Source organism: Alosa sapidissima, chromosome 10 (assembly GCF_018492685.1).
Source record: "Alosa sapidissima isolate fAloSap1 chromosome 10, fAloSap1.pri, whole genome shotgun sequence".
NCBI lineage: Eukaryota > Metazoa > Chordata > Actinopteri > Clupeiformes > Clupeidae > Alosa > Alosa sapidissima.
Window position 1 is genome coordinate 23,911,296 of NC_055966.1, and position 17,393 is coordinate 23,928,688.

Here is a 17,393-nt window from a genome sequence, read left to right on the forward strand (position 1 = left end):
CAGAAGTTGACATGCATAGAGAAAACCTGTAGTGCACGTTAGAGGGGGTATTTCATTTTACACTACCCATAATTATTCGAATGAAAGAAATATGGCTCTTACCTTGCAATCAGCCAAGCCTGTCTCCAGGTTCGACGAGGAGAGAAAGTAAACTGCCACTGTGCATCCGGCGATGTAGGACCACCAATGAAAACCTACCGTCAGTCATATAATTACGTCATGACAGGGAGGGACCCGGAGCTGAAAACAGTAGAACGCAATCTAAGATTGCAATCTGGCATGTATTTTAATTGATTTGTAATTCCAATTAACATTTCAATAGGTAAATCAAACATGTGTATGGTGTTATAACCGAAAAGTCGCCTTGCCTGTTTTGTTATGATGGAGAAGCGGGCGGTGCTCATCCTAGCCGGCCCGTGGGCATTGTATGGGACCGATCCCGCCCTATGCAGAGATCTCAGAGCTGTCCATGCCAGCTGGACACCACATCCCTGATTCCTCAAATACAAAGTGGTCTTATTGGGATTTACAATATATCAAAACATTGTTAATATAGACTATGTTCAAGTGTCAGGTGAAAACATGATCACAAGAGATTATTTACGATAGATAGATAGATAGATAGATACTTTATTGATTCCTAGGGGAAATTCAAGTCTGGAAGTCTGCAAGTCTTCTCAGATCTCCACTTCACATGTTCACTCAGAGAGCTTATTTGCTATATCTTCTTTGTGCTACATAGGCTGCTAGGACCTCAAATCAGGCCACATGAAGTTCTTGTTACTGTCTTTGTGTGTTTTGAAACAAGTAGGATACACAGCTCGACACAACTGCTGTCATTTCCAGTTAGATGTTGGCCTCAGTTGACTGCAAATATGTCTCAGCTTTAGGCCCTATTGCAAAACAGCTCATCATGTAGTACCCAAAGATGTCCATGCCAATCACAGTCTTTTTAGGACCGTGGGGACTGAGAAAAAGTTGGCTGAAATAAAAGAGAGAATTTGGAAAGGGTTGGTTGGAATGTTCATACTAGTTAAACTCTTCTGTGCCCAATCATTTCCCACCTGGGTTGAAAGCAAAATGCATGTTCATCATGGGAATACTGGAATGAGTCTTAATGTGATTGTGTGTGTGTGTGTGTGTGTGAGAGAGAGAGAGAAAGAAGATTTCTTTCAGTTGGATCTTTTCTATTTAGACAGTCTTTCAGTTTGTTTCTTCACAGACTGGCCTTGTTAACTCAATTCTGGTTATCGTTTTGATGCCTCCTCTCTCTCTGAGCTTGTTCCGTTTCTTTCTCATTTATATGCAAATTTAAAGGCAAAACGTGTGCATGCATGCTCACTGTGCACACAACATCACATCAGTCTCTTTAATTCTGCCTTGTTTCGTCTAGTTTTCAAAGTCGACAAACTGACAGAATGTCTCTCTGCCTGAGCCTCTCTTATCTTTGTAATCCAAAGAGTCTATTTTGGGCACAAATCCAACCTGCAAGACAAAACACACAAACACTCAAAACTGTGTGAACCCGGAGGAGCAGTGTGTTTGTGCTGGAGTCAGAAACAATAGTCCCCCACCATTAACATTCACCAGGGCAGGCCTGCTCTCCACTCTGTCAGGGGTCCACCGAGCTGGAATTCAGTCTGCATTGCATTCCAGAGAGACAGACCCGAGTCGAGGCCTGTGGATGCACCGTGGAGGGGGTGGCGGGGGGCGCAGCTGTGCTGTGTGGGCTGGCACTGCCCCCAAGTGTGGGACTGAGGGATGACCACACTCACTGCCACCCTGGCATGCATGTGGTGATGGGCCCACCCTCAGAGCAGTCAGCCAGCCAGCAGGACACGTACCATCTGGTGTGACATCACATCCTCCTCACAAGCTGTGCTCATGTCCCCTCCCCCCTACAACCTCCCCTTTGTCCTCTCTGATGTCTCAGTCAAATTGGCCTTCAAACTCTCTGACCTACAGATACACCTGATCGCTGATTTCATTCATTTTGGAGGACATTCAAAGATAACTCCCAGGTTGGATTCAAAGAGATGTAAGACATACAAAGTGAGTTCTTTTGGGTGTGCTATTGGTTTTTCCAATATGTATCTTCCAAGGCCTTAGAAAGGGGAATCTTGCCAATGTTCTGACTTTGGCTGGGCAAGCTTAAAGAAAAAACAGTTCAGAAAGGACAATCTCATCAACCTTCTCTCCAAGTACAATAAGGACAACTCACTAACACTGGACACTGCATATCCATCTTAAAAACTTATCTCACAAACATTTTGTCACCTAGCAGTGTGTAGATACACTCAGAATGTAAATTTGTTTTCTATTGTGCTGATGCAGGCAGATCTGACCTGTGCAGGTCATTTCACAATTAACCACTGAGGTGACCAGTCTGAATTACACTGACCTGCATTATATACTATAGGTTCCGTCAGGATAACACCAGATTAGTGAGTTGACCTCTTATACATATTAATGAAGGCACACCACCTTACAGCATTAAGGTACACCACAACCAAGATACCCAAAGTCTCAACAAAGGATCCATTTTTATGAAGACCTTTGTGTAGTATGGAAAATGTTTTGGAAAAAATAGCTTTATAATAAAATACTTTCATCTTAAAAACCATCATTAAAAGGTAAAACAAAGTATTTGGTAAAGAAAGGCTTTGTTCTGTGAGGTACAATAACCATTTTAAACTTTTCTAACAAATTAAAACTTGAACAATCCTATGTAGTACAGTCACTGCAGTAAAGTGCCATGGGAAAGGGATTTAGAAATGTTCGAAATTTAAGTGGCAATACAAGGAACCTTTCTCTGCACTGTTGAGAGCACTATCATATTGCTTTGTTTAGCAATGATGGCACCAACCATGTTTTTTTTTTCTTTTTCCTTCGCTGCTGCAGGGTCAGATGAGGGTAAATCCGACGTCCTCTGTTGCCTGTCCCACTCTTCCTTGCACTGGGCTTTCCAGCAGCCAGGAGGAGGATTGCATTACTATGGCATCCGTGGAGAATCAGAGACAAGGCTGCCGTCTGCCGCAGAGTAGGCCTCAGCTCCCTCTATGACCTGCGTTAAGGAGGAGGAATGATCTTACCGCCTGTCAAAGAGTGTCAAAAACAAAAGATTTTCTTCTGCCCTCTCAGAGGAAGTAACAAAGGCAAGGAAGTATTGAGACCTGCGTTCTGCACAGTGTACACCTGGAAGGAAGGAAAGTAAAGGAAGATAAATATTTAATTTGCAGTTATCTCTGTGTAAAACCAATGATTCTCCAGGGACATTTTCTGAGGTCTTTGTTTGCAACTGACAGAGTTTAATTAGACCCATGAATATGTTCATGCCAGTGCACAACAACCACCATTTATAAAATATGACTAGCCAATGAACAATCAACACCTCACAGTTAAAACCTACAATATATCTCTCAAGAACAGTTTTGATTTATGACTTTATGAAAAAAAAAAAAAAAAATTCTGAGGGGCTCAGCTGCACCCCCCCCCCCCCCCCTTCTCTGCAGCAGCCTTTTAATGAATGGGAGGAGTAGCTACGACCGGATTGGTCCTCAAGGGTCTGTGTGGCCAGTAATGGGTGGAGAGGAAGCAGAGGAGTGGGGGGACCCAGGAAACTACAGCTGGTCTCCTCATGGGGGGGTAACTTCAAATAATTAGGAGAGGGGGGAAGGGAGATTTGGACGTGCAGGATGTGTAATGACTCATCCCATGGCACCAAATACTACAGGATGGAATCACAGGAAGGGAGGGAGAGGAGATTAAGACCATGTCATTGAAACATATCATTTTGTATTTTATTACTCAAAAACAATGGATGGCATAGCATGAGGATATAGTTGTGGTCAATAAGGTAAGATAGGTTATAAGCAATGCTGAGTCGCTTTTCCTAATAGATTCTGTGAGCTGTGCACTTTGACATATTTCACTGAGTAGAATGAGTCATGAGTAGAAACAGCTCCTACTATATTGGACAATACTGCCCTCTTGTGTACAATAGACAGCCTATCAATATTGTTCTGGTTACAAACCTTTTCTTAAAAGTTATGAAGTGCTCACATCAAGTATATCACATTGTTGTTCAGCTGTAATGTCTAATATGATTAGATCTGATTGTTCAGCAACATTTTAAGAAATTCAAAATGTACTAGTAAGAAGAATATGTATTCTGAATTATAATTGCATGGAGCAAAACAGGAACGCACCAGTTAAGTTTGTATGAGTTATCTAAATAAGTATTGCATAGAAATGCAATCACAGGACTATAAGTAATAAACTAAAATGACTCACTTACATTGGCATCCAGTTTAATATATCGACAGCAAGAGGCTGTCCGAGTTGGTCATTTAAAAAAGAGAATAAATGTCTTCCATGACCTTTACATATTCCCAAATGCGCAATGTACAAAACTGCACAGCATATACAACATTAAAAAAAGAAAATAAATATATAGGAACACAAGACAATAAATAATACATTTCCATTCTCAAGTATTATATTACTATTTTGGAAGAAATCATGTGGGGAGGAACATGACATATAGCATTAAACACATTGCTTAACATGTAACAGAGTTCTGCAAATGAGCTCAGTATTGTTTTGCAACAGACAGACACAATAGCACATCACACACTCCTTCAGTGGTTCAGTTAGGCTTGTACTAATAATCTTAATTTCAACAGTGCCCATCTAAACTAATATGTACTGTACGTTAATGGGGCACCATCTTGTTCCAATTTTTTAGATATCATTTCCCTTGGTAGAAACCCGGCCATCATCAAGTGTGAACCGTATGCGTGATGGGATGTTTTCTACTACCTAATCTTTTGCAGTTAAGTTTCAAATCAGCATGCATGATTGCTGCCAAGCCAAATAACAACACAGTTAATATCTAAATTACAGCTTTTGATAAAATAAATACAAAACATTTTGCAACATCATTCCATAGCATTCTGTATCAAAATGACAAAGGGTCAAAATCAGTACACAACTTCTTGGTTTGTAACAGTCCAATTGGCAGTCCCAATGCATGAGAGAGGATTTATGTTTTTCTTTGTGGTAATATACATATATATCTATAATAGAACTTATGTTACTAGTAATAGTTACTAGCTATAGTACTTCATACTCATATTTCCACTGTGTTCAAAGATATCAGGTGACTTGGTAAAACTGGTAGACAACACAGCCCCAACATATTACAGGGGAAGCCATCCTTTTACAACTGACATTCCAGCGGAATGACTGTGACCAGACATAATGTACACAAACAAGCTGTGACTCTCAAAATCTCACTGAGAGGACACCCACACACACACACACACACACACACAGTCTAACATAATTTAACAAGACATGATTGATCGCATAAAGACAAAAAAAGAGATATGTTTGAATGTAAAAAAGGCATACACATAAAAATGTAAATCAAACGAAATTTCCAAACACTGGTCGATTGGAAGGGCATAATGTGAGTTGATTGAGAGGGATTTAAACCCTACATGAATGCCTGACTATGTGATGTGTGTTCCAATCCCTGTACAGCAGGGCCCTAACACAAAACACAAAAGAAACAGTGGCTGTACAGGGAGGAAAACTCCTGCGTTTTCTGCAATGATAAATGAACACAATATCTTCGACTACGATTAACCCGACTGTATATGACCCACCCACCAAACCCAGAACCCCTTCAGTTACAGCCTCCATATACCAGCTGGTTCCCCTATTGCAGCCCCACATCATCACCAATGAGTGGTTTGACATCACATTAGCTCACATCACAAACCAACCAACCCTCTTTCCCTCTCCAGCGCTGTGGTCAACCGAGAGTCCACAGGGAAACCGGCTCGCCCGCTCCTCTCTCCCCCGACCTTTTTAGTCGCGCTTCGCCCTGCCCTTCCTCTTCCGTCTGCCATTCTCTACTGGCTTGTCCTCCAGTTTCCCAGCCACTCCGTTGCTCATCGGGACGGCACCGTTGGGAACGCCGTTGGAGACGGACTTGCCCACTTTGGCGGGGGCCTCGCGCCGTGGCTGGCGGCGGTAGGTCTGGTAGTAGAAGTTCCCGAAGAGGATGATGAAGGTGATGGCGTAGCCAATCAGAGCCCAGTGCATCCAATGTGGGAACTGGCAGTCGATGTACAGGGACAGAGCGGTGTGGCCGATGGTGACATGGAACTGGATCTAATAAATGAGATGAGAAAAGGATTCCGGCAGGTAAACTTAAACTATTTATCAGTCAGCTAGAGACAGTATTGTGTGGGAGAAGACCTTCATTATGAGAATATAACACTGAGGACAATATCTAATACATGTCCCTGGATACATCTGCTATGTAATCAGTCTGGTAGTTTGTTTACACAACAGATCAGTATTCCTCCCTAAGAGCAATTAGATTAAATAATATTTAGGCTATGTTGTTTGGTCTGACAAAAAGACAGACATATCTAACATGATTCCAACAAATGTATTTCCATGCAATGTAATAACAGGATGTCGCTATAATGCAGTGATACAAATAGTACAACATCAATATGTATCTACAACAAATACCAACATTGATGCAATGCCACTTCAAACTGCTTCATTTCTTATATTTACTTTACAGTGATTGATGTTTCATATTTCTTGGCCGATCACATTTACAATCGCAATAGAGTTTAGATATTTACCATCTGGATGATGGTTAAGTACTTCTTCCACCAGAGGTATTTCTGCACCTTTGGTCCACAGGCTGCAAGCCCATAGTAGAGGTACATGAGAACGTGGATAGCAGCATTCATATGGGCACCAAAGAAAGCTGACAGAGGAGAAAAGAGAGGGTTATTACAGGGTCATTACCTATATTAACATTTGACATGATGCTGGGCCCTTTCCAAACTAGACCCTACACACTCTCCCTACCCACTTCCATTCTGTGCGCTCACGAGAAACCACCTTTAGCCACGTTAAGTGCCATTTGAAACCAATTCAGGGGAAGTGGAAGTGGACAGAGCTACGTGAAATGCAACCCTACACACATAATAATGAAAGGAGTAAAGAAGAAAGACTTTCTGTATTTTTCAGGGTAAACTAAATGTGTGTTTTATAGTGTTTGTTTACATATATATTTATTGTGTTTGTTATTTCAATGAAGTGACTCTGACGTCAATCTCCTTTTCCCATCAAAGGCATCCCAAAGTCTGGGGCTGCATCAAACCCTACTCCTTCATGACAGTGCCCTCCACAGCCATGGGTGACACTAGTATGTACTACCTTTAAGTGTACTACCTTTAAGTAGAACATACTTTCATGTACCGGCATGTGTTTACTCTGTGCGTTCATGAAAACAGTCCAGAATAAAACTACTAAAATATGACAAACAAATTGTCATTATTCTATCATATCTCCCTTTTTTTTAATATAATTTTAAGAAACCTGGGGCCAACAATGGGTTGGAAAACGATCTGTCCACAAGTAATTAGCTAAATATCCTATTGTATCATACTGCATATTATCTAACAGAAGTAGCCGTATTTACACCATTTCTATGTGATATGACTTTTCAAAATATTTAACCAGCTGTGGTAGAAATAACTCAGTTTAGTGGTAAAGAAGCCCCATGTTTAATGCTTCTTTTTGGCTATATGAGGTTGCCCTTATTATCCTTCCTGGGCATTATGTACACAAAGTATTTCCCTAATGATCAAAGTCCATAGGTGTCCCTGTGCACAAAGCTTCAGTTGAACAGTTGAACAGTTGCAGGTGAGGCAGGTAAGTATAATCCAAGAATGAAAGATCAAGAATCACCGCACACTGATCACTATTAACTTAATATTTATTTTTTGAACGAACAACGCGTTTCGCCTAGCGCTTCGTCAGGTTTGCTCTGTACCATGTGATTCTTGATCTTTTATTTCCCTAATGAGTTAAGGTAAACTCAGGACTCACATTGTCCTCCGGCCACCCATTTGATTCCGATCCACCAAAGCGTGAACATGGTGCAGTGGTGGTACACATGCAGGAAGCTGATCTGGTTGAACTTCTTCCGCAGGATGAAAAAGACTGTGTCAAGGTACTCCACTCCCTTTGAAATGAAATACCACCACAACGCTGCCGCCACCTGTTCAAGGCAAAAAGAAGCACGTTTCCCACGCATGGATTAAACCTGGTCCTATTGGGCTCAAACTAGGCAAAATGTAAATCGGAATGCAGCAAAATAATAATATGTTGTTTTCATAATCGTAAGTCATAATTGATGATTAATTTGATTAATAGCTCAGCTCTATGTAGTCCTAAACAGACAAATGGACTAGGCTTAATCCATCTACCGGAAATTGTCCCAAACGGCTTAATTCTGCCTAAAGTCGGCAGCTCAAACCCAGAAGGCAAATATGCAAAACACATTTAATCCCTTTACCAACAGTCACTAAATTACCTGTGTTATGCCTTTTTTAACCTGTTCTGTGCTTTTGTTTATGACCCCCCCCCCCCCGTACTACCACTACCTTGTTGTACAACAATACAAGCAGTGGTCGTGACCTCAGTGGAAACAGTGTCACAAAGATGTGAAATCAAATTCCCCTGTGGCTCGGCTGCATGGTTTGGTCCGGTTAAAAAAGGGCTGAGGTATCGTGTTCCATGGTAGTCTACAGTGTCTCTTTACTCCTTGCAAGACACAGTCAGGATCAGACCCTGCCACGCCACAGCTAATCTACTTCCATAAGAGCCTTTTCAGGGAAGCACTCACCCGCACTTCATTAGGGTCTTCTGAGTAGTCCACTGGCTGGCAGATGTAACTGTAGTTTGCTGCCCGTGCAGCAAGGAAGAGCTAAAACATAACCACATGAACAGGCATATATTTAAAAAATGCAGGTCTACTCGTAATTGCAACTATATAATATAGTGTTCATTAGCTATATAATGCTGTGTCCGGAATCCTTTATTTAAAAATTATTTTGTGAGATCTAGTTTTTTGGCAATATTCAGCTGTGAACCACTCTTTTATGTGTGCAAAAAATGTTTTTGGTTGTCAAACATTTACAGTGAAAATGATTCTATGCAGAACCTTAACATGTTTTAACCTCCTTTTTGTGTGAGCTTGCACAAAGATAAGATAACCAGTGTAGTCATAGTATCACTACAAATGCCAACAGAAATGAAGAGTGTGTGATAGGTGAACCCAAAGCCCAGGATTCCATACATTTAAACAAAAGAATTAAGGAACAAGAAACACATGGCCATCATAAAACCTATTTAGCACCACACTCGAGTGCTGTTAGCACCCACCTCTTTAAAAATGAAAAAATTGAAGAAGACCATGCTGAAGTTGTACACAATGAGTGTCTTTCGAAGTTGAAAAGGCTCTCGGTTCTTCATGTACTTGGGCCCCAGCCACAGGAAGAGCAGATAAGATGAGCTGATGGCCAGCGTTGGGAGCGGAGAGTCCATCAAGGGCCATTTCTCCACACGCTTGTCTGCAACAAGACATGACATGAACAGAAGACAAGAAACGTCATGGCATTAAATATCTACTCTACTCGCTGATGTAGATCCAGAGGTGGGTATTTGATTGTTCAGTCTTGCAAATGTCAATCCAATAACATGCAATAATTTTGTATTTTGGTAGCCTATATGCTATATTCTTGCTGCAGGTACAGCAATACCTCTACTACTGCTACAAAGGTTGAAGGTTTTCATTCAACAGAGGCTATCATATCCAGAGTTGCAGTGGTAAAATAAGAGGTGGGTAAACAATGAATTCTGCCATCATGGTAAGGTGGACTGCGCCATGCGGTATCGGATTTTTAAAAAGGCATTCAGAACATGTTTGATGAGGAGGTTATTGTCCAATGTTTACAATACCAATGGTTTTAAATGATTCCTAGAGTGTTGATGAGTGTACATATTGTGAACGTGGATAATACAGTGTGTATTGTTAATGTTAAAAGTTGCAATAGGTGGATAAACTGTAATAAGAGGTGCATAAACTCTATTTCTGAAATTTCAGAGGTTGATAAACTGTGTTTACTTGCGTTTAGCCTCCACTAAATCCCTAATCATATTCCCTCCTCGTCTCTGTGTTTGTCTACGCATGTCAGCAAAAAGTAAAGTTTGTTACAAAATACTTCTACAGAGCTCATGGTCAATTAAATTAGAGTTGTCACAGAAACCCTATACTGCTGAAGGAAGAGGTTGTTCCAGTGTGTTGCTTTATTTAATTTATCTGGTCCCAGAAATGGAAACATATCAGATTTAAGGGACACAAATGGATCCCGTACACCCAGTACAGAAAGTCACCTGCAATGGTCAGGCCCCATTTGTAGAACTCCATAGTGTCATTGATGAGATGAGTGAGGATTTCCATCTTTCAGCCGGTCTTGCTTTTTCTTCAAAAAGGCAAATACCAGAAATGTTATTCATTTAATAATACAAGACAAACATGATTAAGTTCTATTATAGGGCAATACCTGACACTACTTTATGTATTTTGTTTTAAATTAGGTCAAATCCCATATATCATTGGAAGATCATATTCCCACAGGCTTCTCTGAGCCTTCTGACAGTCTTTTAACAACCAGATACTCGATGTCTTGGATTGGACGTGCAGAAATTCATAAACACAAGAAAGCGGGTGATAGGTTGGACCAGGCAGGGAAATGCAGGGGTGGGTGGTCAAAACACTAGCTTTATTAACAGGTCTAACATCCAATGGCTTTAACTGAGTATGACTATGTAAGTTCATCAGAGGACATGTGTTTTAGTCTATGCTTAACATGTTGGTAATTAAATGTAATAAATAAATAAATAAATAAATAAATAGGCCAAAATTCCCCAATCATATACCTGAAATTGCTCATGACAAATCAGATATTTTGCTTTGTCAGCCCATCACACCAGAGGACCTTGGACGATGACTCCATTACTGATCCATTTAGTATGAGACAGCCAGTCAGGAGGAGCATCGTGCAGCACAAAGGCACTGGGAAGGATTGGTCAGCAGGTTTCCCGGCTGGGATGTGTGGCCTTTCAAGGCACTGAATTGTACTCTAATTCCAACGGAAATCTTCAAGCCCCCCCCCCCCCCCCCCCCCCTACTTGAATGCGCCATCTGAAACAATGTGTATAACCACGCCATGGGGGTGAACTGATACATTTTAAATCCTTTACAATGACCCCCCTTCCTCCCCTCAGATTAGAGTTGGGTATATTATAGCCTATACGCGCAAAAGAGGTTCATCACCACGTATAGCCTTTGCTACATATGCAACACTTAAAATATACTACGTGTTTTCAGTTTAATGCTGACAAAATGCACAAGTAAGCTATCTAGAAGGTACATCCCTAAAATGTGCACGATTAGCTATTCATTGCTGAAACGGCCAGTCATCGCAGAACCGATGAAAGCTAAGGTAGGCTGGTACAAAGTGCCGGCCGGGCAATACATCTGCATAGGACCGGAGCTGGCCACATTTCGAATGTAATCATAAGGGAACCCTATTTCAAATTTCAGAGGGGGGTTAGATGGCAACGATCCGTCTTCATGCCACCAGAAACATATAATCACCCGCATCCCCATTTGACATGAATTTAGGCTATCACACTTACCGCGTAGAGATCCAAATCCTTTTAAAATGACATTCAGCACAAGGTCACACAAATCGACAAGTCTTCCACCTTTTATAGATGTGGATGTTTAATGTGGATTCTAGCTAAAGTTAAAGTAATTGTAGGGATCCACCGCATACGAAAATCATGTTATTTGGAGCATCACAGTCGTGTATCCCTCGTTGAGCGTAGTGCTGCGGCTCCTATGTCAGTTGCCTCGAAAAAGGAGCGTGGAGAGGACTATTGCGCATGCGGATTCCATAGAGGGCCTTCGCCAACGCTTAAATGTGGCGATGGTTTTAATGGCAGGGCACCATAAACAGCTGGGACCTCTAATTTATAACCTCTCTTGTCATTAATGAGTTGTCTGAGTGGTGCAAGGATGGTCTCTTCAGATTGTTTTCTCTCTTTAGGCTCAGCGTTTTTTGTCATCAGGTAGGCTATCTGGTGCCTCATTCTTCCAGAGGCGTGGTGGAGGGTGGGTGAAAGTCAACCTGTCATCTATGAAACAGTGTTACTCTTTTGTAGTGTTTTTTGTTCAGAGATGTTTTCATACATGCACGTCTAAGGGTTGATACCCTAAATGTATCCATTTTGCATTTCAGATTTCAGTTTTTGGAGTCCTTCATTTGTATGCAAGGGCGTTTAATCCAAGATTAAAATCAAGGGATTATTAGAGCCTTGGTTTTGGATTAAGGTTAGCCTGACTGTTAAAAAGGCCTTGGAAACCATTTAAAATCAATTAAATTAAAGTCAGTTATGTCTCATGCAAATAATTTCACAAAAAATTCACAGATATAGAGCACGAAAATAAGCTAGGTAGGAGTTTAATTCATAGGGGTTTTTTTTGTCTCATTTAGGCCTAGCTCTCAAGATCGTGTCAACATGCAAATATGAACACACACTTTTATTGCACACTTTATTGTTATTTAAATTATATTTAATTGATCACAATTTTTTTCAGCAAGTCAGTTAGTCAGTGGGTGTCAGCTGTTTTGTGGTGTTAAAGTTTATTGTGCTAAAATGTATTGTGGTTGTTCAGTGTGCTTCAACAATTTATTGTGTAAAACTCAAACACAAGCATAGTGATACTCAGCAGAGAGCTAAGCAAAACTGAGAAAGGTTAAAAGAGGATGGCCATTGGCCATTATGATAACAACAACAACAATTACAATAAGATAACAATGTGAAACAAAAGAAAGATAGATACATCAGTTATTAATAAATTATATTTTGTAAAAGTGCATCTTAAAAGCAGATTTAAAGGCTGACACTGACAGAGCAGATTTAATAAGACCATCTGCTTAATAGAACATCAGCTAAATGAAGAATTAGAGGTAAAGCGGAAGATGCATCATAGACTTGCATAGACTAAAGAATGCAGGGAAGAAGTACAAGCTAACTGCCATTATCATTTTTCACTAGATTTCCACAATTTATCAGGCTTTCCAAACAGGTGCTGACTACAATTCTTAAACTCCTATGATCAACTACAACAGGAAGTTGATGGCAACATGTCTGAGATTGTAAAGCACAGTAGAATAACAAAAAGACAGAAAGAAAAGAAAGAACAAAGGAAAGAAAGGAATTAAGAAAGGAAGCCAGAGGTGCAAAAAATAGGCTCTGTTCTTAAGTAGATTTAACTGTAGCACCCTGACTGTTTAAAAAATGTTTAGTAATAGCATACCCATTAACTGGGTAGAAAGGAATACAGACATGATTCGTTCTCTCTGTCTAGGGGGGTCCCAAATCTTAGAACATTGGCAAAGCAACAATTATTGTCCGTCTCAACATATTTTACTTTTAGCTTCAGAATTATTAAGCTTTGACAACTGTATTTTATCTTATCAATATCAAACATCCCAGGTTACATGTGTGAATTGTGAAACAGGCCTGAAGCCAATTTAGTGTCCTCACAAAGATGGCGTTTTCTTTCACCCATAATCGTGTTAACTCCCTACGTCATTTCTATCCGTCATATCTTCAGACCAAGCAAGCTAAGCTAATGTTAGCTAAAGATGGAGGGCAGGAATAATACTGAAGATCTTGATGGACGCCTGCAAATACTCGAGAAACGTGTTTACGGTGACAGAGGATGTAAACCGAACAAGACAGTCAAGGTATAACTATACAGCGGTTACATCATTCGCATTCCAAACGTACATGTCCGGAGTGATGAAGTATTTGCCAGCTTCTAGCTAGCTAAAGTTAGCATTTATTTTTTTTCACTTGCCTGTCCATTGAGCGAAAGCTGACATCAACTGTTAAATTGTGCTTCATACACTGCTAACGAGCTCGCTGAATTAGTTATCTTTAGGCTATTATTTGGCTGTTATTTAATTTTGTATTATTGCTAAGCCTCTGCTATTAAGATGTAACGTTACCCTGTGTATCTGTTGTCATTCCTAGTTAACGTTAGCGGGGTGTGGCATCAGTCTGATGTTGTGATTAGGCATATTGTAGTCAGTCTGTTCATTTAGTTGCCTTTTTGTGCACATTCTGTTTTTGCTCAGTGTGTAGATTCACTTGGCAAAGTCAATGCTGCTCTCGCAAACACGGCCAACAAGAGGGAGCGTGTCAAGATTCTTCACAAAAAAAGTAAGAGTAGTGTTGTTTCTGGCTTAGGATGGTACCTAATTATCATAGGTTTGTAATCAATAACCAACGGTTTCTACCTGTCATTTTCTCAGCTGAAGATCTACTGAAGTATTTGGATCCTCAGTTCACTGATTACATAGCTGTACCAGATGCCATGAAGTTGGAATTCATTCTTGCAGGTACTGAAGATCCACTACATATTTGATGTTTATGTACTGCAAATTTACTCTTATTTTATGATCACCCAGTTGCCAGTAATTTCATAGGTGCATCCCTCACTGACTGGAGGCCTTGGCCATGGAAATTACTTGCAAGGAGCACCAAATAACTTTTCTAGCCTGGGTGTTCCCATGCTGCCTTGCGCGCGATTTGATTCACGCTGCTAAGGTAGCCTGGAGACCATGGAGCAAATTTTCGCCTGAGATGGGGGACCAATCACAGAACAAGGGGGAAAGCAAGACGATGATGAGCTATGCACAGACGCATTTGATAGACATCCGTGGCACCCAATAAACGGATCTGGGCATTTTTTTTCAAATACGAGAAAATTAACGTTTGGTTCCCAGAACACGTCTCATTGAGAAGTGGTGGCGCTAGCCAGGCTATAACTTTTCTACTACAAAGTAGGATTGATTTAATATAACATTCCCTCTATTTGTACCACAGAGGAGGATTTCTTGCGTACTCAAGCATCCATGCTTGAGCAGGTCCACACTCTGCAGCCTTATCTGGACAGCAACCACATCAAATGTGAGAGATGAGCTTCAAAACTGTCTTAACTGATGTTCATATAACTCTTAAGAGTATTCATTACATCTACTCTAATGTTGTATTATTATTATTATTATTATTATTATTATTATTGTAATTCTTTTTTTTTTTTCAAATAAAAGCTGTTCCAGAACTCACCACAAAACTACAGCGTCTTTCACAGCTCCATATTAAACAACAGGTAAGCAAACTTCAAACAGGACATCTGCCCTGTGTTCCAATCTGCGTACTTCAGTCAGTATACTTTAATGTAGTGCGTTTTGTGCACTGTGTGCTTACTTGTGTAGTGCTTGAATTTCAACAAAGTAGTGTCGTCCCAAACACTGTTGAACACCAACTCTGCGCACTAAATGGAAATGACGATCACAACATTTCAACATAACGTTACTGGTGTCCTCTATTCGATAGTGACATGGTCATACTTTGTCAAAACATGACAAAGTAATAACATGCTTGTACATCAGTAAAGTGTGTTTTCTTCTGCTGCTGCTGATTGTCACAAGTTTGAAATGGTCCCTTCTGCTACGTAGCCAAGATGGTGGTGACCATTGAATGCGAAAAGTGTCCAGCTTTCCACAATCAACTTTTTGACTTATGAGTGCTTATGAGACTTATGAGTGCAGCGCACTTTGTGTTATAACCATCAGTGTGAAGGCATTTATGCAGTCAGATTAGGTATTGTAAGCACAGAAGTACGGAAATTGGAACAGTGGTCTAGTTTTCTGTTGGGTTGGCTGATACAGTTGCAGTGATTCGAGATTCTCCCCTGAGGGTTAGTGCATGTGACCTTTTTTTTTTATGTTTCACCCAAAGCTATCCAGAAGTTGTGACTGCTTTCTGTTTTTCTTTCTGATAGGACCAGAATGAAGAACTATCTGCGGAAGTGAAGAGGTTGTTTGAGGAGTACAACAAGATGGTATCCTTTCTGGTGTTCCTTATTGTCTTTCTAATTTTAGCATTGGACAGAAAATGTTTTCTTAGTTAGGCATGCATTACATTTTATATCTAATGTCCATTGTCCGTCCTCACACTAAGAATGCTGACACGGATGCACAAAGCTGTAATAATTTTGTTATTCATTTTCAGCAGATGGTGATGACTTACATTTATTTTATTTTTTTAAACTTTCCTCCACAGGAGCAAAAGGCTTGTTATGGTGAAAAGTTCCCTTGATTTAGAGTTGCTTTGGGAATCTAAAAATGCAACAGTTATATACACTGTTGTACTGCAATCCGTATTTGTATTATTGAATGATGCAATTAGTGGTTGAAAAAAAGTCAAGTCATGGCATGACACACTTGTGCTCTGCAACGCTCTATCAGTCTGCTTTCTGCAGTGACCAGAATTCATGTGGGTAATCATATTCGGTCTCTGTGATCAGGCTATGTTAATCCTTGACCCTTGCACAGATGTTCCTGCTGTCTAAACAGTTTGCCCAGTGGGATGAAACTCTTCGGAAGCTCGAAGGACCCAAACCTGGACAGAAAGTGGAGTAGCTCCAGAATATCCACATCACTATTATTTAAAGATGCATTGAAGCAGTTCTACACAAAATGTCATTTGACATTTTGTCATTTGCCTATTTGTCCCTTTGCTTCATGTTTTTGAACATGATTTTGTACAAATGCAAACACTTTCTGTTTGTATTTAAGAACTGATTGAACTCCTATGTTGTCATATTTAATACTTTCCTCTTGAGTTTAATTAGTGTTTTTGACCATTTTAATTGCTGTTTCAGCAATCAGCAATCTGTTTCAGTGACTGCCTGATGTATGTGTGTAAAGTTAGGTTTTAGTCGAGAGATCTCTTAAAAAATGTCTCTTGCCTTGGACATTCCACCTAGTGATTCTCAAAAAACACATCTTGTTTTGAAGCAAACTCTACTACTGCTCATAAATGTCATTAATGAATGCCTCCAGCTGCAGGTCTGTCTAGCTTGGATACATACCAATAAAAACTAAAAATAAATAAATGAAATAAACCCTGAAATGATTCTATTCCATGTGTTTTGTTGTAAGTTTTTTTAAATTATACACTATCCAATTAGCCTAGAAATCTAGACGCACCCTAGCGGCAACAAATTCAATTTGCTGCCAGAGCTCCTATCCAATGCTTTGCAAGTATTTGTCAATTTATGGAAAATGAATGTATGTAAAAACATAATATTTACCCAAGTATACAAGTATTTTAATATACACAATTCGTGTCAATATGAATAATAATAATGATAAGTATTTCATACACTCAATTATTCATCATGTCTACATGAATATACACCAGGTCAATAATCTAACTTTTAGAGGTTCACACCAAAATAGATTTTGTTTATTGATTCCTAAAGGAAATGTGTTGCTGCAGTTCTTAACTTTGGAGCGTAAGGCTCTGAACATTGAATGTGTATTTGCGCTCAGAGGATGAGTTTCCCCCCTTTTTCTGTC

General features: G+C 40.1%; 2 protein-coding genes across 4 annotated transcripts; one reads left to right on the forward strand and one right to left on the reverse strand.

The window, feature by feature from the left end:
• Positions 1-3,796: 3,796 nt before the first annotated feature.
• On the reverse strand, positions 3,797-11,792 carry elovl4a (ELOVL fatty acid elongase 4a). Of its 2 annotated transcripts, none has more exons than XM_042107043.1 (7): positions 10,825-11,573; positions 10,279-10,367; positions 9,268-9,455; positions 8,729-8,809; positions 7,930-8,101; positions 6,672-6,799; positions 3,797-6,183 (listed from the first exon to the last, which is right to left on the reverse strand). In XM_042107043.1, exons 2-7 carry the CDS (start codon positions 10,343-10,345, stop codon positions 5,878-5,880), a joined length of 942 nt encoding a protein of 313 aa, XP_041962977.1. In that variant the 5' UTR covers positions 10,346-10,367; positions 10,825-11,573; the 3' UTR covers positions 3,797-5,877. The 2 variants fall into 2 exon arrangements, with proteins under 2 accessions (XP_041962977.1, XP_041962976.1); XM_042107042.1 differs by lacking the exon at positions 10,825-11,573 and adding an exon at positions 11,587-11,792 and having other exon boundaries at positions 3,801-6,183.
• A 1,756-nt stretch (positions 11,793-13,548) lies between these two features.
• On the forward strand, positions 13,549-16,758 carry dctn3 (dynactin 3 (p22)). Of its 2 annotated transcripts, none has more exons than XM_042108274.1 (7): positions 13,549-13,706; positions 14,100-14,190; positions 14,277-14,363; positions 14,851-14,934; positions 15,078-15,136; positions 15,812-15,871; positions 16,365-16,758. In XM_042108274.1, exons 1-7 carry the CDS (start codon positions 13,605-13,607, stop codon positions 16,449-16,451), a joined length of 570 nt encoding a protein of 189 aa, XP_041964208.1. In that variant the 5' UTR covers positions 13,549-13,604; the 3' UTR covers positions 16,452-16,758. The 2 variants fall into 2 exon arrangements, with proteins under 2 accessions (XP_041964208.1, XP_041964209.1); XM_042108275.1 differs by having other exon boundaries at positions 14,100-14,184.
• The last annotated feature ends 635 nt before the right edge of the window (positions 16,759-17,393 follow it).